This window comes from Excalfactoria chinensis, chromosome 27, assembly GCF_039878825.1.
Source record: "Excalfactoria chinensis isolate bCotChi1 chromosome 27, bCotChi1.hap2, whole genome shotgun sequence".
NCBI classification, from domain to species: Eukaryota; Metazoa; Chordata; class Aves; order Galliformes; family Phasianidae; genus Excalfactoria; species Excalfactoria chinensis.
The window spans coordinates 524,741-547,106 of NC_092851.1; the positions used below are offsets into that span (position 1 = coordinate 524,741).

At 50.6% G+C, this 22,366-nt stretch overlaps 4 protein-coding genes across 4 annotated transcripts in view; 3 read left to right on the forward strand and 1 right to left on the reverse strand.

The window, feature by feature from the left end:
- Positions 1 to 22,133, forward strand: part of LOC140263082 (class I histocompatibility antigen, F10 alpha chain-like) — an 80,700-nt gene extending 58,567 nt beyond the window's left edge. The window contains exon 3 of the mRNA XM_072357824.1: positions 21,999 to 22,133. Coding sequence (XP_072213925.1) covers positions 21,999 to 22,022 — 24 coding nt within the window. The 3' untranslated portion in view covers positions 22,023 to 22,133. The remainder of the gene's footprint in view (positions 1 to 21,998) is intronic.
- The window catches only part of LOC140263059 (class I histocompatibility antigen, F10 alpha chain-like), a 167,696-nt gene that overhangs the window by 26,047 nt on the left and 119,283 nt on the right, over positions 1 to 22,366 (reverse strand). The window lies entirely within an intron of this gene.
- Positions 8,633 to 15,529, forward strand: LOC140263078 (class I histocompatibility antigen, F10 alpha chain-like). The gene is made up of 7 exons (XM_072357820.1): positions 8,633 to 13,045; positions 13,261 to 13,524; positions 13,615 to 13,887; positions 13,961 to 14,068; positions 14,176 to 14,208; positions 14,369 to 14,401; positions 14,560 to 15,529. The coding sequence occupies exons 1-7, from the start codon at positions 12,808 to 12,810 to the stop codon at positions 14,577 to 14,579; spliced, it is 969 nt and encodes a 322-aa protein (XP_072213921.1). The 5' UTR covers positions 8,633 to 12,807; the 3' UTR covers positions 14,580 to 15,529.
- On the forward strand, positions 17,600 to 20,279 carry LOC140263077 (class I histocompatibility antigen, F10 alpha chain-like). Its single transcript, XM_072357819.1, has 7 exons — positions 17,600 to 17,642; positions 17,752 to 18,015; positions 18,246 to 18,518; positions 18,610 to 18,882; positions 18,956 to 19,087; positions 19,370 to 19,402; positions 19,545 to 20,279. The coding sequence occupies exons 1-5, from the start codon at positions 17,600 to 17,602 to the stop codon at positions 19,081 to 19,083; spliced, it is 981 nt and encodes a 326-aa protein (XP_072213920.1). The 3' UTR covers positions 19,084 to 19,087; positions 19,370 to 19,402; positions 19,545 to 20,279.

Consider the following 22,366-nt stretch of genomic DNA (forward strand, 5'->3'; position numbering starts at 1 on the left):
TATGGGGCCGAGGTGGGCCCAGCTCCGATCCCAATCCCAAAGGCCAACAGCAGCAGCTGGCAGGAGATGGAAAAGCAGGCAGCACCTGATGGAGATGGACAGGAGGCGCCTCATAACATGGTGGCAGAAGCTGGAGGGGGATTAATAGGGGGGGCATAGAAGGGGGGGGGGAAAAAAGAGGGGATTAGGGGGCATAAAACCCAAATCTGGGCCCTTTTATGGGGATTAGGGTCTAAAACCCCAAATCTGCCCTTTGATGGGGGGGGGGGGGAATTGGGGCAGAACATGGTGCAGGATTTGAGGGTATTAATAGTGGCCAGTAAGGGAGGGAAAAAAGGGGGATTTAGGGTCTAAAAACCCCAAATCTGGCCATTTTATGGGGAAAAATAGGGGATTTAGGGTCTAAAAACCCCAAATCTGGCCCTTTTTATGGGGGATTTAGGGGCCAAAAACCCCAAATCTGGCCCTTTTTATGGGGATTTAGGGGCTAAAAACCCCAAATGTGGCCTTTTATATGGGGGATTTAGGGTCTAAAAAGCCCAATCTGGCCCTTTTTATGGAGATTTAGGGGCTACAAACCCCAAATCTGGCCATTTTATGGGGAAAAATGGGGGATTTAGGAGCAAAAAACCCCAAATCTGGCCCTTTTTTATGGGGTGGGAGGTAAAAAATGGGCATTTAGGGGGCTAAAAACCCCAAATCTGGCCCTTTTTGGGGCCCTAAATCCCCCATAAAAACCCTAAATCTGGCCCTATTTTATGGGGGAAAAAGGGGGATTTAGGGTCTAAAAACCCCAAATCTGGCCCTTTTTGGGGCCCTAAATCCCTCATAAAAACCCCAAATCTGGCCCTATTTTATGGGGGATTTAGGTCTAAAAACCCCCAATCTGGCCCTTTTTATGGGGGAAAAAGGGGGATTTAGGGGCTCAAAAAACCCCAAATCTGCCCCATTTTATGGGGAATTTAGGGTCTAAAAAGCCCAAATCTGGCCCTTTTTTATAGGGGAAAAAGGGGAATTTAGGGCCCAAAAACCCCAAATCTGCCCCATTTTATGGGATGGGAGTTAAAAAAAAGTCCATTTCTGACCCAAAAAACCGGAATTTTGGCCCTATTTTATAGGGGAAAAAGGGAATTTAGGTATCAAAAAACCCCAAATCTGTCCCTTTTTATGGGGGATTTAGGGTCTAAAAACCCCAAATCTGCCCCATTTTATGGGATGGGAGGTCAAAAAGGGGATTTATGGCCCAAAAACCCCAAATCTGACCCTTTATATGGGGATTTATGGCTCCAAAAACCCCAAATCTGGCCCTATTTTATGGGGGAAAAAGGGGGATTAAGGGCTCTAAAAACCCCAAATCTGGTCCTTTTTATGGGAATTTAGGGCTCTAAAAACCCCAAATCTGGCCCCATTTTATAGGGGAAAAAGGGGATTTATGACCCAAAAACCCCAATTTTGGCCCTATTTTATTGGGAAAAAAGGGGGATTTAGGGTCTAAAATCCCAAATCTGGTCTTTTTATGGGGGATTTAGGGTCTAAAAACCCCAAATCTGGCCCTTTTTATGGGGAAAAAGGGGGATTTATGGCCCAAAAACCCCAAATCTGGCCCTATTTTATAGGGGAAAAAGGGGATTTATGACCCAAAAACCCCAAATCTGGCCCTTTTTATGGGGTGGGAAGTAAAAAACGGGGCATTTATGACCCAAAAAACCCCAAATCTGACCCTTTTTAATGGGGGATTTAGGGTCCAAAGAGCCCAAATCTGGCCCTTTTTATGGGGATTTAGGGCCCAAATCTGCCCCATTTTATGGGATGGGGCACTAAAAAAAGTCCATTTCTGACCCAAAAACCCCAATTTTGGCCCTTTTTTATGGGGGATTTAGGCCCAAAACCCCCAAATCTGGCCCTTTTTATGGGGATTTAGGGTCTAAAACCCCAAATCTGGCCCTTTTTGGGTCACTAAATCCCTCATAAAGGCCCCAAATCTGGTTCTATTGAATAGGGAAGCAGAAAACAGATGCTCTGCTGGAATTCAGAATAAAGGGGGGCTAGAAGGGGGATAGTTAAAGGTAGTGTTCAGAAAATGATTTAGTTAGGTAGAATAACAAGGAATGGAGACAGTGGGTCTGGGAGAGCAGATAAGGAGTGAGAACTCCCTGAGACATCTGGCGAGGAGGGGATTAGGGGTTGTAAATATCAAAAGAGGAGTTGCATCTCCCTGACAAGATGGGCGATAACAAGAGGGGGTCTGCATGATAAAGAATATGTATCAGAATTACGGGACATCATTGACTATGCATGAGGTGTACCTAGATCTGTATCACGGTTTTACCAGTTGGTGTGCAAGTTTGGAGGAGCTATCCCCCTTGCACCCAGCGCTGGAATAAACATCCCTGCTTTATAACCCATCTCTGGATTATAGAGTTTGATTCCGCAAATCACAACCCCCTCCTCCAATCGCCTCGCTCGGTCCCGCCCACTTTTTTTCTGTCCACCAATCAACGAGGCGCTCCCCCGCCCGCCTGTAGGGTTGAGGTCACGTGACGCCCAGCAACGGTCGGGATGGGCGGGGCGGAGCGGAAAGGGGCGGAGCCAACTTCCCCACCCCAATAAAGACCCCATATACCCCCATATACCCCCATAAAACCCCATATAACCCCATATACCCCATAAAACCCCATATAACCCCATATAAGCCCATATACCCCCATATACCCCCATATAACCCCAATAAAGACCCCATATACCCCCTCCCCACCCCAATCAAGACCCCATATAACCCCATATACCCCCATATAACCCCAATAAAACCCCATTAGACATAATGTGACCCTATAAGCCTTTATTGGGGTTGGGGTCTCTGGGGTCTCAACTCCAGGTTGCAATAAAGACCCCATATAACCCCATATAACCCCATATACCCCCATATAACCCCAATAAAACCCCATAGGACACAGTGTGACCCTATAAGCCTTTATTGGGGTTGGGGTCTGTGGGGTCTCAGCTCCAGGTTGCAATAAAGACCCCATATAACCCCATATAACCCCAATAAAGACCCCATATACCCCAATAAAACCCCATTAGACACAATGGGACCCTATAAGTCCTCTATTAGGGTTGGGGTCTTTGGGGTCTCAGCTCCAGGTCCCAATAAAGACCCCATAAAACCCCATAAAACCCCATATAACCCTATATAACCCCATATAACTCCATAAAACCCCATAAAACCCCATATAACCCCATTGTGGAGAGGGTCTGTGTAAGTGTGGAGAGTGTTTGTGCAGAGTGGCTCCGTGAGAAAGGACATGATGAGATTCCATTAGTTAAATTGTAAGAGAAGGTATGTGACTAGTGGCAACAATGAGGAGATATCAGGATGTGAAAGACAGGGTATGTAGCTAAGGACAAAATATGTAGCGAGAAACAAGGACGGCCTAAAGGGAAAAACAAGATGTGTAGCAATGTGTAGGCATAGCTATGAAGAAAAGTAACCATAAGACTAACCATAAAGGTCAAATGAAGTAATGTATAACCCACCAATCTTGAGCTTTACTTTTGCAATATGTATGAGCTTATTACTGACTGTATAAACAAGATGCTGTTACACCTAATAAACTGAGACCTGCTGACCATGATATATGAGGCACGTCTCCCGCGGTCAATTCCAACAAATGGCGCCCGAACAGGGACCATCTTCTTCCGCTAAGTAAGAAGAAGACGGAATCCTTGCCAGGGAAAAAGGAAGTTGCCACGGTTGGGACTGCGTTGGGTTCGGGTCCTTAAGCAGCGAGGACGACGAAAGAGCCGAATTAAAGCTCCGCGTCTCGAGCGACCACGACAGGTGGGCTCGACCGATACGTGCTGCCGAAGCCTGGAAGGCTGCAACGGTACCGACGTGAGTAAATATGGACAGGCAAGCAGCATATAATTTGTTCTCCGCTTTTCTAAGTAGGAGACACTTTAAAGGTATAGACATAGGAAAGGAACTCCCCAAGCTATTAGCGTACGGATATGCTAAAGGGTTATTTCAGAATCCGCATTTGGTGCATGATCTTACTGAGCAGGGAATGATAGAAGGGGAGAAAATGGCTAAAAAATGCGGAAAGTGGTGGCGTGTGTTTATGTGTGTGTGGATGAGTGTGTGGATGAGTCTGGTTTATAATGAGTTGTTGCGATATCAGGCAGAAAAGAAAGCGACAGAGCAAGCTAGTGTTGTGCAGGGGAGGAATAAGAATTATAGTGAGTGGTCAGATTGCCCGATGCCCCCTGCTGTGTCCACCGTAAAGTTGCCGCCGGCCGCCGAGCCTGCGTTGCCAGCGGCCCCGGAGCCGAGTGCCCCGTCTCCGCCTCCAGGCACGTCTGTGTCGGACGAGCCGCCTGCATCCACCATGGCGCTACAGCCGGCCCCCTCGACCCCCCTTAGCAATGAGCCGCTCCCTGGGGCAGGGACTGACCTCGCGGAGGCCGTCGCGCGGGAGCGGAGGGGGCCTGGGCTGCGCTGGCGCGGGCTTGTTTAGAGGCAGGGGACGGTGAGGCGTTGGAAGCTGTGCAACAGATGGCATTTCCGGTGGTGTATGCACCTAATCCTGCAGGCGGGATACAGGCTGCTATCACTGCTTTAGATTGGAAATTGTTGTCACAATTGCGGTCTACGGTCAGTCAGTTTGGAGTAAAAAGCGAGTCAGCGAGACAGATGTTGGATTATATCTGGAGTACTCAAGTTTTGTTGCCATCAGATTGTCGGGCTATAGCTAGGCTGATTTTTTCACAGCACCAACAACTGCTGTTTAATGCTTATTGGGAAGAGATGTGCCAACAGAGCGCGGCGATAGTTAGGCAGCCGGGAGATCCCTTGTATAATGTAACCGTTGAAGAACTTTTAGGGGTGGGTCCTTTCATCCGGACGGGGGCCCAGGCTTTATTAGGGCCAGTTAAATGTAGGGAGTCAATGTATCTGGCCAGACAGGCTATGGATAAGATCAAGGCACCAGGTGGGCTGCCGTCTTATATGGGAATCCAGCAGGGAAGGAATGAGGATTTTGGAGCGTTTATAGATAAGGTAGCTGGAGCCATAGAGAAGGCTGGAGTACCAGAATACATGAGGGAAATAATGCTGAAACAGTGTGCACTTCAAAACTGTAACGCTACAGCTCGTGGCATTCTAAATACTTTGAGGAGTAATTGGACAATAGAGGAGGTGTTAGACAGATTATCGAGTTTGCCCACGGGGGCTCAGGCTTTCATAGTTAAGGCTATTAAGGAGGTAGGGGCAGGATTAAAGGCACAGGATGAGGCTTCTCAGAATCAAGTGTTAGCTGCCCTTGCACCCCTCCAAGCTGCAGTTTCTATAAGCCCCCGCTCGCAGAACAGCTCCCGCATGAAGTGCTACCGTTGTGGAAATACCGGACACATCCGTCGCGACTGCCAAGCCGCCGGTGTATGGTGCCAGAACTGCCGCTCGGACAACCACAACACCGTCAGCTGCCAACGCTGGTCGAGAAACCTCCAGCCCAGCGCAAGAAAGAACAGAGGCCGCGCTCGGACACAAGCGGCCGTTACCAGCCAACTGCCGCCTTCCGCCCCGCCCACGTCACTCGTCGGGACGCTGCCTCTCTCTGCCGCGGCTATGACTCCTGCGTCTGCGTCTCTGCAGCCTGCGTGTAACGAGGTTAAAGACACGGACGGATCAAAAACTGTGTTACGAATGATCCTCTCTCCTATGCAATACACTGTGTTTATGACTGAATACCAGCTACATAATTTGACTGATATCCCCCTTGCTACTAATGCTTTACGTTCACATGTTCCAATACCCAATGCTGTTACTGTATTTACAGGTGGCTCCGGCAAGACGCACCAAGCAGAGGTTCTCTGGCGTGCGACTGCTACACGATGGCAGTCAGAAGTACATGTTGTCGATGCATCACCTCAAGTTGTAGAACTCACTGCAGTAGTTCGAGCTTTCCAAATTTTTTCAGAACAGAAGCTTAATATAATAACTGACTCTTTGTATGTTACAGGTATCATTCAGCGGATTGAAGAATCCTTTCTTAAGGAAGTTAATAAGGTTTTGTTTGTACAGCTCAAGCAAGTTTTGCATTATGACATTCAATCGCATACTGCATTGCCTTGTCCTTTAACTGAGGGCAACTGCAAGGCTGATCGAGCCACAGTCGCTTTTGCTGCTCCTCAATTATTTGAGCAAGCACGACTCTCCCATCAAATTTTCCATCATAACAGGAGAGCCTCACAAAAACAGTTCCAACTGACAGTGGATCAAGCCCGTAACATTATTCTAACATGCCCAGACTGCCAGGCAATCACCCCTGTGCCTCAAACTGGGACAAATCCACGTAACACAGCACCTCTTCAACTGTGGCAGACAGATGTCACTCACATTCCTGAATTTGGCCGTCTAAAATATGTACATGTAACGATAGATACTCACTCTTCTTACATATTTGTCACAGCACATACAAGTGAAAACAGTCACAATGCCCGTAAACACTGGTTATCAGCTTATGCTGCTATAGGAATCCCACATATTACAAAAACAGATAATGGGCCTGCGTATACCTCTAAGGCCACTCGAACTTTCCTCCAAGATGGGGCTGTTGAACATACTACAGCCATTGCTCGTTCTCCCACTGGACAAGCTATCACTGAGCACGTTTATCAAACATTGAAATCCATTCTTGTTATTATTAAACAAAAAAGTGGGAATATGGGAGACACACTACAAGAAATATTATGCAAGGTTTTGCTTGTTTTGCTTGTGCTGAATTTTTTGAATCATGTTCGTACAGATACAGCTTATGTGGATCGTTCTTTTGAAGCTTCCCCAGTGCTCAAGGAACAGCCTATGGTTAATGTTTGGAATATGGCCGCAGGACTTTGGGACTGTCCCCTACCACTGACAACTTGGGGTTGTGAATATGATCATATTTCCACAGAGACTGGCCTTACGTGGGTTCCAGCATGATATGCTCAGTCTCATTTGAAGGCAGAAAATAGCATCCAGCCTTTATAGTAACTGTAATTGTGTGTTTCTTACTTAGTGGTATTGCTTTGTAACTTGCTGTGTTAGAGATAATATTAGTAATAGTTTGACATAATGTGTGATTTTCTGTTTTACCAATGCAGTCTCAAGAATTAGAGAGTTTAAGGCAATAGCTAGGGTGTGTGCTTCTTCTATTTTTAGTAATAGTTCAAATGTGTATTAAACAGGATTAATTAGCTTTTCTTAATTTGCAAGGACAAAACCTGGAAAGGAATCCCAGGCAAAGGGATGACCCTGTATCGTAGAATGGTTACCTCTCTTACATCCAACTAATTGGGATTTTAAAATATAACCATGCATCATTTGAGACAAAGGCACACGCTAATAGAACTAAATTTGATATTTGGTTTCCAAGCAGGTGTTCCACTTGGGCTCTATATCACGCACTGGCCACGCGGATATGGTGTACAACTGGAAGAAATCCTTCAGACCCTGAATGCAGGAGAGAATCTGTGGTGGGTGAGAGAGGAAAGGTGCACTTTGAAGCAGGGGACGCCCTGCTGGCACCACCTGTCGTATTCACCACAAACACTGTTTACTGTTTCTCAAGGGCCAATAAGTAATAATGCCCCTAGTGATATTCTAGTACAGTTGTCCTCTAAAGTTGGTTCTATTTGACATGCTACTTCGTAAATTGCATGATCATTAATCAATTATTAGCCCAGCTAGCTCAGTCGGTAGAGCATGGTTATGAGCATCCTAAAAGTATTTATTGCACAAATCTTAGTGGTCATTAAAATTCAATATATCAGAGTATATGAAAATTGAAGACTTTTCTTAACTGGTTACAGATTAACACAATGGGACCCTCACGGATTTATTTCCAGGTTGCAGAAACTTAGGTTGCAGTACAAACATGTTTGTTCTTTTTAGTAAGTTTACAGTAATGTTGTTATGTTGTATTTGACCTGTCTCTTTTTTCACTTTTAAAGTATTGTCAATCGAGGCCTTGATTGAGTTATAATAGTTATGTTATTAATATAAGTAATGTTGTTATTCTATAGGCAGTATCTTGGAATTGTTGTAATACAAGAAGAATTTTACGGAGCAGCAGCCATGGATCAAGATAAGGAGTTCACAGAGCAGCAGCTACAGAGCAGGATAGACAGCATGAGAACTAATTGAACAAATGAACTGAATTGCTTGCAAAATATGATTGGTCGGTTAGTAAATCAAGCCTTTTCAGCCAACTTAGTTATCTAAAAAGAAAACGGGGGAAATGTGGAGAGTCTTATTGGCAACTGGCTAGCTGAGAAGGGTCACATAAACACAGTGCAGCTAAACAAGCAGCCGTACCACCTGCAAGGACAGCAAGAACAGCAGTATGCCCTGAGATGGTGAGAAACTAGCTATGGTTTTGTGAACTTAACAAGGGAGTAAATATCAGGACGATAACTACAAGTTGCAAGGATACTTGGGGATGGTATGTAATTGGGAACCAATGATGAGCTCCGCTTTTGCACTATGTATGAGCTAATTATCTGCATTATAAAGGTACACGCAGCCAAGCAATAAAGGAGACTAGCTGATCATATGTCAATGACAGGTGTGGTTGTTTGCTTTTCTCCCGCCCTCTCCGACACTGAAGAACTGTGTTGTTTAATCTGTGGGTTTTGAAGGGAATGGGACAAACTGTTTTGATGGTATAAGAAAGTGTAGTTGTTAATGGCTTACAGAAGTGTAACAGGGTATATGGAAGTGTAACTGAGGGTATGTGGAAGTGTAACTGAGGGTACAAATAGTGGAATAGTGTACAGAGGAAAAAGGGTTAAAGAGAAAGTGAGTTTATCTGTGCTGGCATGAGAGCAACCCCCCCGCACCATTCCCCTGCAAGCAGAACTCTGAGTGAGAGGGAGAGCCAGGATCAGAGACTGCTGCTGTAAACAGCGAAGGGGGAGGTGGAGAGGACAGGGCACTGGAAGTGAGAATGTGCAGAGATCTAGGAAACGTGAAATCCCAGTGTTAGCACTGGATGGCTCTGGAGAGGAGGTGAAATGTAATAATGACAGTTTGGAAAGGGCGAAAGTTTGGGAAGGACACAGGTTGAGGCTGGCAAAGATAAGCAAGATGTAGCCGGGATGTCAGGACTGAAGAGAAGTGCACAATATGGGAAAAACAAAACAAAACCAAAACAAAAAAAAACACCTGATTGAGAAACAGAGATGTTCAGAGAATTGAGAATAATAACAGCTGTTACTGTTGTGGTGCTAGAGTAGGGCCGTAGGACCCAGAGATCCCCCACGAGGAAGGAGGGGGAGGGGGGCTGGAAGAGCCCAGGGAGGCTGAAATGAAAGCAGTGTGCAAACTGCAATGGGACACTGGTAGAGAAATCCTACCAAGCTGAGTGAGAAGGAATTGCCTCTGATTGCAAAGCTGAATGATGAGAACTTGGGAAGTTTACCCTAGCAGATACACTGATGAAACTGCAACTAGGGAAGCAGGATAAAGTAGTTCATTTTCTGATGGATATGGGAACTTCTTACTACCCATAGGTGGTTTTGTAACAGTAGTAGAAGCTACTGCCCAACGAGAAAAGGCTTACTTTTGGAATTAATTAAATATAAGCTAAAACAAGCAAACAAACAAAAAACAAAAACAAAAAACAAACAAAAAAACCAAGTAGGAATACAGGAATTCTTGTACCTGTCAGGTTACCCTGGCAAGAAATTTAATAAAACTGGAGCTAAGGGTCAAACAATATTAGCTAATTAAAATGGTAAGTCTGGTTTTAACACAAACTGGAAAAAAAACAATGTTGTACTCCCAGGAGTTACAGCAATCTCAAATAAGACACTTCGGGGTGTGGGCATCGGGGCCAAAGTTGAAGCCCTAAATAGAAGTAAAAGCAAGGGCTCACCCAGTCAGGATAAAGTGATGCCCTTTGAGGTTATGTGACTGTAGAAGGATAAAAGAAATAATAGATCATTTTTTTTGAGTTTTAATTACTAATTGAATGGGAATTCAAGTACAAAACTCCAATTTTGCCAATTTGCTAAATTTTTGGGTAGCAAGTGCTTTAGTTTGGTAGAAGACATGAGGGCAAGTAAGGGAATCATTGAATTGGTACACTCAGTCATGGAAAATCCATGCACTTTATCAACCAAATTAAGGAATGAATAGGTGGAGTTTACCTTCTGGATTTGAGGGATGTCTCCTCTGCCTGGTTTGGCCAAAGGAAGCCTAAGGTTATTTGCCTTTGAATAAGAAAGCCCTAATAGAGGGCTTTCCAGGTCAGTTAACCTGGACAGTGTTACCCAGGATTGTGAGAACAGCTTAATGGTTTTTGAGAACTGGTCAACTCGTGAACTTGAGACCTGGGATCCTCCAGCCCAGGGTGGAACTTTACTGCAGCACGTGGATGCTACAGCAACAAAAGAACTGTGTACAACAGACTGAGAGTTTGCTGAGTTTCTTGGTTTACAGAAAGCACAACTTACTCCACAGCAAGTGACATATTTGGAATATGAGATTACAGCTGGGCTTTGAACCTTAAGGACTGCCAGGAAAGAAGCCATCTGCTAAACCCCTGAGCTGCAAACTGCCAAGGAACTCCATACGTTCCCAGTAATGACAGGAGGATGCCAACCATGGATACACAGCTACTGACTGATGGTGAACTTCAAACAGCATGAAGTGAGTAAGGGATAGCCAGGGTGCACTGGTGCTCAATATTCAGGAAGCCCATAAATCTACACTGGGCCAAAGGATACTAGTTTTAATATCTCATACAGTGTTTACTGTATTGGAGGCAAAAGGGGACATTGGCTCTCACCCCAAAGATCCCTGAAATACCAGGCCCATCCTGGTATGCAGGGTGATGTAGAGATAATTGTAACTAATATTGTCAACCCAGTATCTTTCCTTAGCGGAACTCCCGGATTGCATGACTGCTTTGAAACAACTGAAGCTGCACATTCCAGCCGGTCGGTTGGACCTGAAGGATGAACCCTTAGAAGATGCAGAATACACCTGGTTAACCAACAGCTGCAGTTTGATGAGACAAGGAGACTGTAAGGCAGGACATGCAGTAACTGCTACTGACCAGGTAATCGAAGCACAACCACCAGCTGTGGGGACTTCCCCTCAGTGGCTGAAATAACTGCCTTGACAAGAGCCTTAATTATATGGACAGATGTTAAATATGTGTTTGGGGTGCCACATGCTCATAGTACCATCTGAAAGGAGCAAGGATTGCTCGCACACAAGGAAAACAGCGTGATGTAAATCTACCAATGGCTACTAGAGGTTGTAAAGGACATCAGAAATGTAACACTGCACAGGAAACAGAGAATAAGATGATAGATCAGATGGCAGAACAGGCAGTTGAAGAAGGCTTCAATTCCAGACGGTAAACTTAAAATCACTGAACCCAAGCCAAGACCTGTAAGATATTCTAAAGAGAACAGGAGTCTAATTAATGATTTAGAAGGGAAGAGAGCAAGCCGACAGATGGGTGCAAACCCAGATGGACACAATGTTATGCCCTTTTGTGTTTTATGGAAATTGGTTATAAGGGAAGATAAGAGAATATATTGGGCAAACCAACACTACAAAGTACAATCCCAGGACCAGGAACAGGGTCAAAGGGGCCTCACGGGAAGGGGCCTTCCAGGGCAACAATGGCAAATTGATTTCACAGAACTCCCAAGAAAAGGGGGGTATCGCTGTAGGAAAATTTCTGTCACCTTAGAAACAGTTCAGGATGCTGCTGCAGATGCCTGATGGACAATCCAAGAGGAGGTATCCTGTTTATCCAAAGTTGAATTGCAACATGGAGTAGGCAGGGATAACACTGATTGGGGAATGGTTTTCTCTGGACTATGGGATAAACTTACTAGTTGCCAAATTTAGGATGACTAAAACAGCTTTTCTTAGCCTGCATCACCTTGCTACTCTTCGTGTGTTTTGCTTGTGTTGTTATAAGATGCTCTTTGTGTCTGTGCCAGGATACCAGAAGGGAATATGAGGTATGGGAGAGGCAAGAGCTAAGGCAAAAGGTAGAGAGTGGGGCTTATTTCAGGACACGTCAAGAAAGAATAAAATAATCTAGCAGGTGGAAGCTAGATTAAAGAAAAGGGGGGAATTGAATAGTGAAGAAGGACTCCATAGTAGCTGAAAGGGGAACATTTTGCTACAGAAAGGGAAAAGGGGCCTCACTAAGGCAAAGGGTAGTTACAGATAGATAGTTTATGTTAAGGGAGGACAGAGAAAGGGGAATTACAGACACTTAGTCAAAAGAAAAGCAGAGAAGAGGGCAATAAAGATAAGAAGGAATTGTCCGGAGACCTCTGACAAGAAGAAGGATTAGATACACCCGGGCACGACGACGCTGACATGGGAGAACTATAACAGCAGATAACAGCAAGAAGAAAACAGAAGAAGAATGTCATCCCAAAACAACAACAAGGGTCACGGGGAATGGGGTCAGAGGGAATGGGGGAATGGGGTTGCGAGGAATGGGGCCATAGGGAATGTAATGAATATGTAATCAAACTGGGGAGGAGACTATTGATGATGTATTAGCTTGACCTATATCTGTAACACCCTTTTCTCCTTACGGTGTGCAACTTTGGAGGAGCTATCCCCCTTGCACCCGGCGCTGCGCAACGCTGGAATAAACATACCTGCTTTATAACCAGTCTCTGGATTATAGAGTTTGATTCCGCAAGTCAATTTGCCACCCGTGGCTCACGGCCCCGCTGCTCTCCGGCCCTTCAGAGCTCCATACCCTGCGGTACTTCACTACCGCAATGACGGATCCCGGCCCCGGGCTGCCCTGGTTCGTGTCTGTGCGGTACGTGGATGGCGAAATCTTTGTGCACTACGACAGCGCCACACGGAGGTTCGTGCCCCGCACCGAGTGGATGAAGGCAGCTGGAGCTGTGGATCCCGAGTACTGGGACAGGAACACCCGGATCGCACAGAGCGCTGAGCGGAATGGGCTTGTGAGCCTGGACACGCTGCAGGAACGATACAACCGGAGCGGAGGTGAATATGGCTGGCACCGCGGCTCCGTGCTGTGGGATGGGGCTCCATGGCGCAGTGCCGCCCGCACCCCCCAGGGCTGGTCCTGCCCGGCGGCACCGTCCCGGGGCTGCCCGTCACAGCCCCACCGAGCTCGGGGTGCTGTGACCCCCATCCCCACTACAGTGGGACCGCTGGAGCCAAAGGGACCGCTCACCCCTTGCCCAACTGCGTTTCAGGGTCTCACACGGTGCAGCGAATGTATGGCTGTGACATCCTCGAGGACGGCACTACCCGGGGGTATCGTCAGGTTGCGTATGATGGGAGAGACTTCATTGCCTTCGACAAAGACACGACGACGGCGGTTCCAGAGGCAGTTCCTACCAAGAGGAAGTGGGAGGCCGGCAGTGTTGCTGAGAGACAGAAACATTACCTGGAGGAAACCTGTGTGCAGTTGCTGTGGAAATACTTGGAGCACGGGAAAGCAGAGCTGGGGATGACAGGTGAGGGGGGGGCTGTGATGTGAGTCTGAAGGTGGGGTGGGGGCTCAGCGTGGGGAGCTCAGCCCGGCCCTCACTGCCGCCCACCTTCAGAGCAACCCGAGGTGCGAGTGTGGGGGAAGGAGGCCGACGGGATCCTGACCTTGTCCTGCCGCGCTCACGGCTTCTACCCGCGGCCCATCGCCGTCAGCTGGGTGAAGGACGGCGCGGTGCTGGGCCAGGACACCCACTCGGGGGGCATCGTGCCCAACAGCGACGGCACCTACCACACCTGGGTCACCATCGAGGCGCTGCCGGGGGACGGGGACAAGTACCAGTGCCGCGTGGAGCACGCCAGCCTGCCCCAGCCCGGCCTCTACTCGTGGGGTGAGTGAGGGGATGTGGGGCTGGGGGGCTGCGGGCTGCCCCTTCCCCTGCTGACGGCCCTGCCTTCCCCCAGAGCGGTCACAGTCCAACGTGGTGCCCATCATGGTGGGAGTGGTCATCGCCATTGTGGCCATCGCCATCATGGCTGGTGTTGGATTAATCATCTACAGACACCATGCTGGTAAAAGTGGAGACGTGGTGTGGGCTTTGGGGGGATTTGAGGCTCCATCGGGAGCCCCTATCCTGGCTGTGTTGTGAACTTGTGCTGATGCATCTCTCTGTCTGCAGGGAAGAAGGAGAAAGGCTACAACGTGGCTCCCAGTGAGTGATGAGGGCAGCACTTTCCCCCACCTCTGCCCGGTGCCAGGGCAGTGTTGGGGTCCCCACTTTATCCCAGGGTTCCCCTTCCTGGTGTTCAGGGCTGCTCCATGCCCCACAGTGAGCACAGGGCTGGGGCTCATGGCTGTTTCTTCTCTTACAGGCCAGGATGGTGGATCCAGCAGCTCATGCACAGGTGTGGTGTGTGGCTGAGGGTTGGGAGGGGTCCCTGTGCTCCTTGTGGTGCTGCACCAGGGCCAGGGCTGCACTGGGACTCTGCAGGGAGACGCCCATAGCAGAGGTTTGGGATGTGAACATGGCCCTATATGACACCATCTCTTCTCTTCCGCACAGGGAGCAACCCCACCATCTGAGTGCTGTGCTTCAGCCTGCAAGGAGCCAACTGGCCACACGAGCACTTGGGATTGGTGATGAACACAGCCCCATCCTCTCAACCTCTCACATCTCCCTCTGCTTCCTATGCTGTTCTGCTTTGCCTGTGCTGCTTCCTGTGAGATAAAATGTTGGGTTGTTCTGTGCTCAGCCTGCCTGCATTCTGCTCTGTGCTGAGTATCCGCTGTCCTCTCCTCTTCTGCTCCTCCTGCTGCTCCCAGCCTTCATGTATCCCCCCATCCCTCATCACCTCCCCTTTGTGACCCCATGCTGATGGCTGCCTGCTCCCCATCCTGTCTTTCCCAATAGCCATCCCTGTGAGCTGGAATGTGATCTCCTTGGTGCTCCTCCCAGCTGTTCCTACATATACCCACCACGTGTTTGTTCTGCAGCACTTTCCCTCTCACCCCCCATCCTGCTGCCTTTCCAATCCTCACCCACAACCTTACCCACTCCACATCCCTCCTCCCTCCCTTCCCTGGGCTCTCGTGTCCCTGCTGTGTCCCCTCCGGCTCCATGAGCCGACCATATTGTACCCCACACCCAAATAAATTATTGTTCTGATGCCCTCCAGCTCTCTTCTGGTTCTTTTCTTCCCCCCCGTTTGTTGTTGTTGGGAGCTCAGCTCTTCCTGCTTGTGGTGCTGGGCATCCCTCCCTCTCCCTGCGCTTCTTACATCACCGGGACTCACCGCCCGGCTACAAACACGCGGCTTTATTCCCTCTTCTGCGTCCCACCCCCAGCTCTGGTGGCACTCAGTGGTGTTGTAATACAAGAAGAATTTCACAGAGCAGCAGCCATGGATCAAGAATAGGACTTGACAGAGCAACAGCTGTGGAGCAGGATAAACAGTATGAGTACCAAGGACACCTCTAGGAAAGGAATGAATGGCTCATGGCTTTGAAGGGGGGTTTTAGGGTTGTTATTGCAGTAGCTTTTCTCCAATCAGTGTGTGTGATTTTTGGATGCCCTCCTCTGTCTGCTCAAAAGTTTGGCTTTTAGGGCAATAAAGGTATGAAGCTATATGTAACCATATTGGTGTGTGGCTGTCCCAGCACACTGACCTTTTGCCTTCAGGTTCAACAACAATTGGTGCCCAACGTGGGGCAGCACACTTTTATGTTTGGAGCTCAGCGCTTCACTGAAGCAACAGGAGAGTGAAGTCGTAGGAGCCGGGACCTGAGCTGGTCTGGTGAGGTCTCGAAGCACCATCAGGAGCATAGATGGTGGGTGAACTGCAAGAGGACAGCGCTGCAGCAGACAGCTGGCTCAGGCAGCATAAAGCTGTAAGTGTTGTGGTAGCTGGTATCGGGGTCGCCACCTGTTCTCTGCAAGCCACGATGCTGTGGGAAGCTGCGGAGGAATTGCTCAAATGTATTCTCTGTAAGGGAAGGGAGCAGGTATCTCCTAAATGCATATCCGAGCTGGTACAATGGGCTCGTAAGAATGGACACCTTCAGCAGGTGGCACTGATGTTCAGTGTAGTCGAATGGCGAGAAATAGGGGGGACCATATGTGGGACTTTGTTATCTCTGAAAGGAAAGAATACAAGTACTTGCAGGGCTTGGGTCCTACGTGGAAGCTGATTCTAAATACACTGAAGAATATGCAAGCCGAGCGGCAGATCGCTGCTGCTGCGGTACAAGCTCTATCTGGGACTAGTGTTCAGTCAAGGTCAGAGATGCAATATTGGAGGGACAGTGGCAAGTTGTGTTTCAGCTCGCTTGCCCGGTGAAAGACGGTCAGCAGGGAGCTGCTCGATGGGAAGTGCATGACTTTAAATTGTTACAACAGGCTGGTAAGACTGTGACTGACTATGGGATGCAATCTGAAGCTTCTAAGGCCAATCATTCAATGGATTTTCACTGAGGTTGTTCCAATGCCACCAGAGGCTTGTAATCTTGGGCGGTTGTTACTGACACCATCAAGATACTTGTTTGTTGAGTAATGGAGGTCTCTGCAGCCTGCACATTACTGCGCTATAGACAAGGATGGAGCGGCCACTCGAACTTTGCTCCAAGAATGGGGGGTTAAACATGTTACAGGCATTGCTCATTCTCCCACTGGACAAGCTCTCATTGAACACGCTCATCAAACACTGAAATCCATTCTTATTAAACAAATAAGGGGGAATACGGGAGACACACTATGAGAAACATTATGTAAGGCTTTGCTTGTGCTGAATATTATGAACCATGATCATACAGATACAGCTCGTGGTTTGTCATTTTGGGGCTTCCCCAATGCTCAAGGAACAGCCTATGGTTCATGTTTGGAATATGGCCACAGGACTTTGGGACTGTCCCCTACCACTGACAACTTGGGGTTGTGAATATGCTCGTATTTCCACAGGGACTGGCCCTACGTGTGTTCCAGCATGATATGCTCAGCCTCATCTGAAGGCAGAAAATAGCACCCAGCCTTTATAGTAACTGTGACTGTGTGTCTCTTACTTAGTGGTATTGCTTTGTAACTTGCTGTGTTACAGATAATGTTAGTAATGGTTTGACATAGTGTGTGATTTTCTGTGTTAGCAATGCAGTCTCAAGAATTAGAATGTTAGGCATTATCCAGGTTGTTGTGTGCTTCTTCTATTTTAGTAATAGATCAAATGTGAATTAAACAGGATTTGATGTAATGCAAGGTCCCCTGCCTTCCCATTGCCCCTCGTATCCCCGATACCACCGACAGAGGCCCTCGGCCCCCTCCCCCGGGTAGGGACACAGCCGGGACACAACACGGGATGCCACCCAGCAGGCTGGGGGTCCCCCTACTGCACCTGTAGCCTTCCCCGCTCCGCAATATCGGTTTCGCTTCACAACCGGCGGGAGAGCATTCTGCCTGGCACCCGGTGACGACACACACGCTCCCGTTCACCATTGGTGGACCGGAGGCGGAGGAGCCAATGGGAGTGCGGGAAAGGACAGGTAAGTAGAAAAAAAGGTGAAGGTGAGGTGAGGGGTGCGTCGGTTCCCGGAGCGCAGCGCTGTGGCTGTGCGGGATGCTGGGGCTGCTGCTGTGCGCCGTGTGCGGGGCGGCGGGCGGTGAGTGCGGCCGGACCGGGACCCCTCCGTCCCCGTAACCCCACCCCGGGGCTGTGCCCGTGGGACCCCCACCCGCGGCTCACGGCCCCGCTGCGCTCAGTCGCCGCAGAGCTCCATTCCCTGCGGTACTTCCAAACGGCGATGACGGATCCCGGCCCCGGGCTGCCCTGGTACGTCGTTGTGGGGTACGTGGACGGCGAAATCGTCACGCACTACAACAGCACCGCGCGGAGGACTGTGCCCTGCACCGAGTGGATGACGACCAACATGGACCAGCAGTACTGGGATGGGCAGACGGTGATCGTGCGGCGCAATGAGCAGAAAGACAGCGTGGACCTGGTCACTTTAGCACGGCGCTACAACCAGAGCGGCGGTGAGCACGGCCGGCACCGCGGCTCCGTGCTGTGGGATGGGGCTCCATGGCGCAGTGCCGCCCGCACCCCCCAGGGCTGGTCCTGCCCGGCGGCACCGTCCCGGGGCTGCCCGTCACAGCCCCACCGAGCTCGGGGTGCTGCGACCCGGGGGGACCCCAACCCCATCCCCACTACAGTGGGACCCCTGGGACCGGAGGAGCCCCTCACCGCGTGCCTGGCTGTGTTTCAGGGTCCCACACGGTGCAGCGGATGTATGGCTGTGACATCCTCGAGGACGGCACCATCCAGGGGTATAGTCAGATTGCCTATGATGGGAGAGACTTCATTGCTTTTGACGAAGACACGATGACGTTCACTGCGGCGGTTCCAGAGGCAGTTCCTACCAAGAGGAAGTGGGAGGAAGGGAGTGAACCTGAGAGACTGAAACATTACCTGGAGGAAACCTGTGTGCAGTCGCTGCGGAGATACGTGGAGCACGGGAAGGCAGAGCTGGGGAGGACAGGTGAGGGGGAGGACTGCGATGTGAGGCTGGAGGAGTGGCGGGGGCTCAGTGTGGGGAGCTCAGCCCGGCCCTCACTGCCGCCCACCTTCAGAGCAACCCGAGGTGCGAGTGTGGGGGAAGGAGGCCGACGGGATCCTGACCTTGTCCTGCCGCGCTCACGGCTTCTACCCGCGGCCCATCGCCGTCAGCTGGGTGAAGGACGGCGCGGTGCTGGGCCAGGACACCCACTCGGGGGGCATCGTGCCCAACAGCGACGGCACCTACCACACCTGGGTCACCATCGAGGCGCTGCCGGGGGACGGGGACAAGTACCAGTGCCGCGTGGAGCACGCCAGCCTGCCCCAGCCCGGCCTCTACTCGTGGGGTGAGTGAGGGGATGTGGGGCTGGGGGGCTGCGGGCTGCCCCTTCCCCTGCTGACGGCCCTGCCTTCCCCCAGAGCGGCCACAGTCCAGCTTGGTGCCCATCGTGGTGGGGGTGGTCGTCGCCATTGTGGTCATAGCCATCGTGGCTCTTGTTGGATTCTTCATTTACAGACACCATGCAGGTAAAAGTGGAGGGCTGTAGGACAGTGGGGGCTGTTGGGGGATTTGAGGCTCCCTCAGGAGCCCCCAGCCTGGCTGTGATGTGAACCTGTGCTGATGCATCTCTCTGTCTGCAGGGAAGAAGGAGAAAGGCTACAACGTGGCACCTAGTGAGTGATGAGGGCAGCGCTGTCCCCCACCTCTGCCCGGTGCCAGGGCAGCGTTGGGGTCCCCACTTTATCCCAGGGTTCCCCTTCCTGGTGCTCGGGGCTGCTCCATGCCCCACAGTGAGCACAGGGCTGGGACTCATGGCTCTTCTTCTCTTACAGGCCAGGATGGTGGATCCAGCAGCTCATGCACAGGTGCGGTGTGTGGCTGGGGGTTAGGAGGGGTCCCTGTGCTTCCTGTGATGTTGCACTGGGGCTGGGCTGGGACTCTGCAGGGAGCTGAGAGTTGGGATGTGAACATGACCCTATGGGACACCATCTCTTCTCCTCCCCACAGGGAGCAACCAAACCATCTGAGTGCTGTGCTACAGCCTGCAAGGGACCAACTGGCCACACGAGCATCAGTGATGGACACAGCCCCATTCTCTCTACCTCTCTCATTTCCTTCTGCTTCTAGCAGGAACAGGGAGGTAATTGTCCCTGTGTACTCAGCACTGGTGAGGCCGCACCTCGAGTACTTGTCATGGTTTTGTGCTGTTGCTGTCAATATTCTACATCATGACATCATGTGCAGTATGAATCATTAACCGAGGGTACAAATAGTGGCAAACTCTTTTGATGGTATAAGGAAATGTAGTTGTTAATGGCATACAGAAGTGTAACAGAGGGTATGTGGAAGTGTAACAGAGGTATGTGGAAGTGTGGAAGGTTCATGCTCCAGTTCCGTGGAATGGCAGCATCCCGAGTACTCAGCTCTTGGAGGAGAACTACATATCCCAGGGGACGACGCAGCCAGAGACGAATCACCGGAGGAGGACACACATATAATCTCACTCCCAGGATGGAACGCTCTCTCTTTCGCTCTGTCTCTCTCGGAGCGCTCCGGCCCTGTCGTCTCTCTCTCTTGCAACGTTCCAGCCCGTCACCTAGAGATCACAGTAGGCCCCTGGTTCTTGGGGACTCTCTTTCTCTCTCTCTCTGTCTTGTTCGATTTATTAGCCTCAATTATATTGTATCATATTGTGTTATCTTGTATTCCAATATCATATTTAGTAAAATAAGTTTTCTCCTTAGATTGCTGCCACTGTTTTTGTCCATTCCCCTCTTTCCCTTCATTTCCAGAGGGTAAATCTAGGTAACCCGTGACAGTACTGTGTTCAGTTTTGGGCCCCTCACTGCGAGAAAGACACAGAGGCCCTGGAACGTGTTCAGAGGGCTGTGAAGCTGGTGAGGGGTCTGGAGCACAGGGCCTATGAGAGGAGCGGCTGAGGGAGCTGGGATTGTTCAGCCTGGAGAAGAGGAGGCTCAGGGGAGACCTCATTGCTCTCTATAACTTCTTGAAGGGAGGTTGTAGTGAGCTGGGGGTCGGCCTTTTCTCTCATGTAGACAGTGATAGAACTAGAGGGAATGGTTTCAAGCTGAGCCTGGGGAGATTCAGGCTGGACATTAGGAAATATTACTTCTCAGAAAGGGTAGTCAGGCACTGGAATGCACTGCCCAGGGAGGTGGTGGAGTCACCGACCATGGGGGTGTTCAAGAAACGTTTGGATGCTGTGTTGAGGGATATGATTTAGCTGGGAAGTATCGGTGATGGTTGGACTGGATGAGTCTTTTCCAACCTTGATAACTCTAGGCGGAACGGCTGGAACGCTCCCACACACTCCCCCATGGCTGGCAGGATCCGAGAGAGCGAGTCCAGCACTGAAGTGAGATTATATGGAGTCCGTGTCATATGACTGACCGTGGTGTTCCCTGGGACATTCAGTCTTCTTCTGTGAGCAGCAGATTCGTCAAAATGATCCATGCTTAACATGATGTTATGATGTGCAATACTGATAGCAAAATTACAGCACTGCAAAACCATGACAACAGCCCGAGGGGGGACACAGCCCGGGATGCCCCCAGTGTGCTGCGGTGCGCTCTGCAACGCTCCCGTCGTCTCCGCACTGACGCTTTCACTTCCTACATCCGGGAGCGCGTTCTGCCTGGCGCCCGGTGACGTCACGCACGCTCCCGTTCACCATTGGTGAGCCGGAGGCGGAAGAGCCAATGGGAGTGCGGGAAGGGGCAAACTCCCAAACGGCCGAAGGTGCGTCGGTTCGCGGAGCGCGGCGATGTGGCTGTGCGGGATGCTGGGGCTGCTGCTGTGCGCCGTGTGCGGGGCGGCGGGCGGTGAGTGCGGCCGGACCGGGACCCCTCCGTCCCCGTAACCCCACCCCGGGGCTGTGCCCGTGGGACCCCCACCCGCGGCTCACGGCCCCGCTGCGCTCCGGCCCCGCAGAGCTCCATTCCCTGCGGTACTTTAGAACGGCGATGACGGATCCCGGCCCCGGGCTGCCCTGGTTCGTGTCTGTGCGGTACGTGGACGGCGAAACCTTCGTGCACTACGACAGCACCGCGCGGAGGTACGTGCCCCGCACCGAGTGGATGAAGGCACCTGGAGCTGTGGATCCCGAGTACTGGGAGAGGAACACCCGGATTGCACAGAGCAATGAGCAGATTGACCGGGAGAGCCTGGAAATTGAAGGACAGCGCTACAACCAGAGCGGCGGTGAGCACGGCCGGCACCGCGGCTCCGTGCTGTGGGATGGGGCTCCATGGCGCAGTGCCGCCCGCACCCCCCAGGGCTGGTCCTGCCCGGCGGCACCGTCCCGGGGCTGCCCGTCACAGCCCCACCGAGCTCGGGGTGCTGCGACCCGGGGGGACCCCAACCCCATCCCCACTACAGTGGGACCCCTGGAGATGGAGAAGCCCCTCACCCCCTGCCCAGCTGTGTTTCAGGGTCTCACAGGTTGCAACTAATGTTGGGCTGTGACATCCTCGAGGACGACACCATCCGGGGGTATGATCAGTATGGCTATGATGGGAGAGACTTCATTGCCTTCGACAAAGACACGATGACGTTCACTGCGGCGGTTGCAGAGGCAGTTCCCATCAAGAGGAAGTGGGAGGAAAGTGATTATGCTGAGGGATGGAAACATTACCTGGAGGAAACCTGTGTGCAGTGGCTGCGGAGTTACATAGAGAACAGGAGGCAGAGCTGGGGAGAACAGGTGAGGGGGCGCTGCGATGTGAGGCTGCAGGTGCTCTCCTTCCTATGCTGTTATGTGTTGCCCGCACGGCTTCCAGTGAAACAAAGTGTTGGGCTGTTCTGTGCTC

What these genes read in the sequence shown, in the direction of transcription:
- LOC140263078 (XM_072357820.1), top strand. Translation starts at nt 12,808, where the DNA reads ATGACGGATCCCGGCCCCGGGCTGCCCTGGTTCGTGTCTGTGCGGTAC. An exon ending in ACGATACAACCGGAGCGGAG is followed by an intron (nt 13,046 to 13,260) that starts GTGAATATGGCT and finishes ACTGCGTTTCAG; the next exon opens with GGTCTCACACGGTGCAGCGA. An exon ending in AGGCTACAACGTGGCTCCCA is followed by an intron (nt 14,209 to 14,368) that starts GTGAGTGATGAG and finishes CTTCTCTTACAG; the next exon opens with GCCAGGATGGTGGATCCAGC.
- LOC140263077 (XM_072357819.1), top strand. Translation starts at nt 17,600, where the DNA reads ATGCTGGGGCTGCTGCTGTGCGCCGTGTGCGGGGCGGCGGGCG. An exon ending in GCGCTACAACCAGAGCGGCG is followed by an intron (nt 18,016 to 18,245) that starts GTGAGCACGGCC and finishes GCTGTGTTTCAG; the next exon opens with GGTCCCACACGGTGCAGCGG. An exon ending in GCCCGGCCTCTACTCGTGGG is followed by an intron (nt 18,883 to 18,955) that starts GTGAGTGAGGGG and finishes GCCTTCCCCCAG; the next exon opens with AGCGGCCACAGTCCAGCTTG.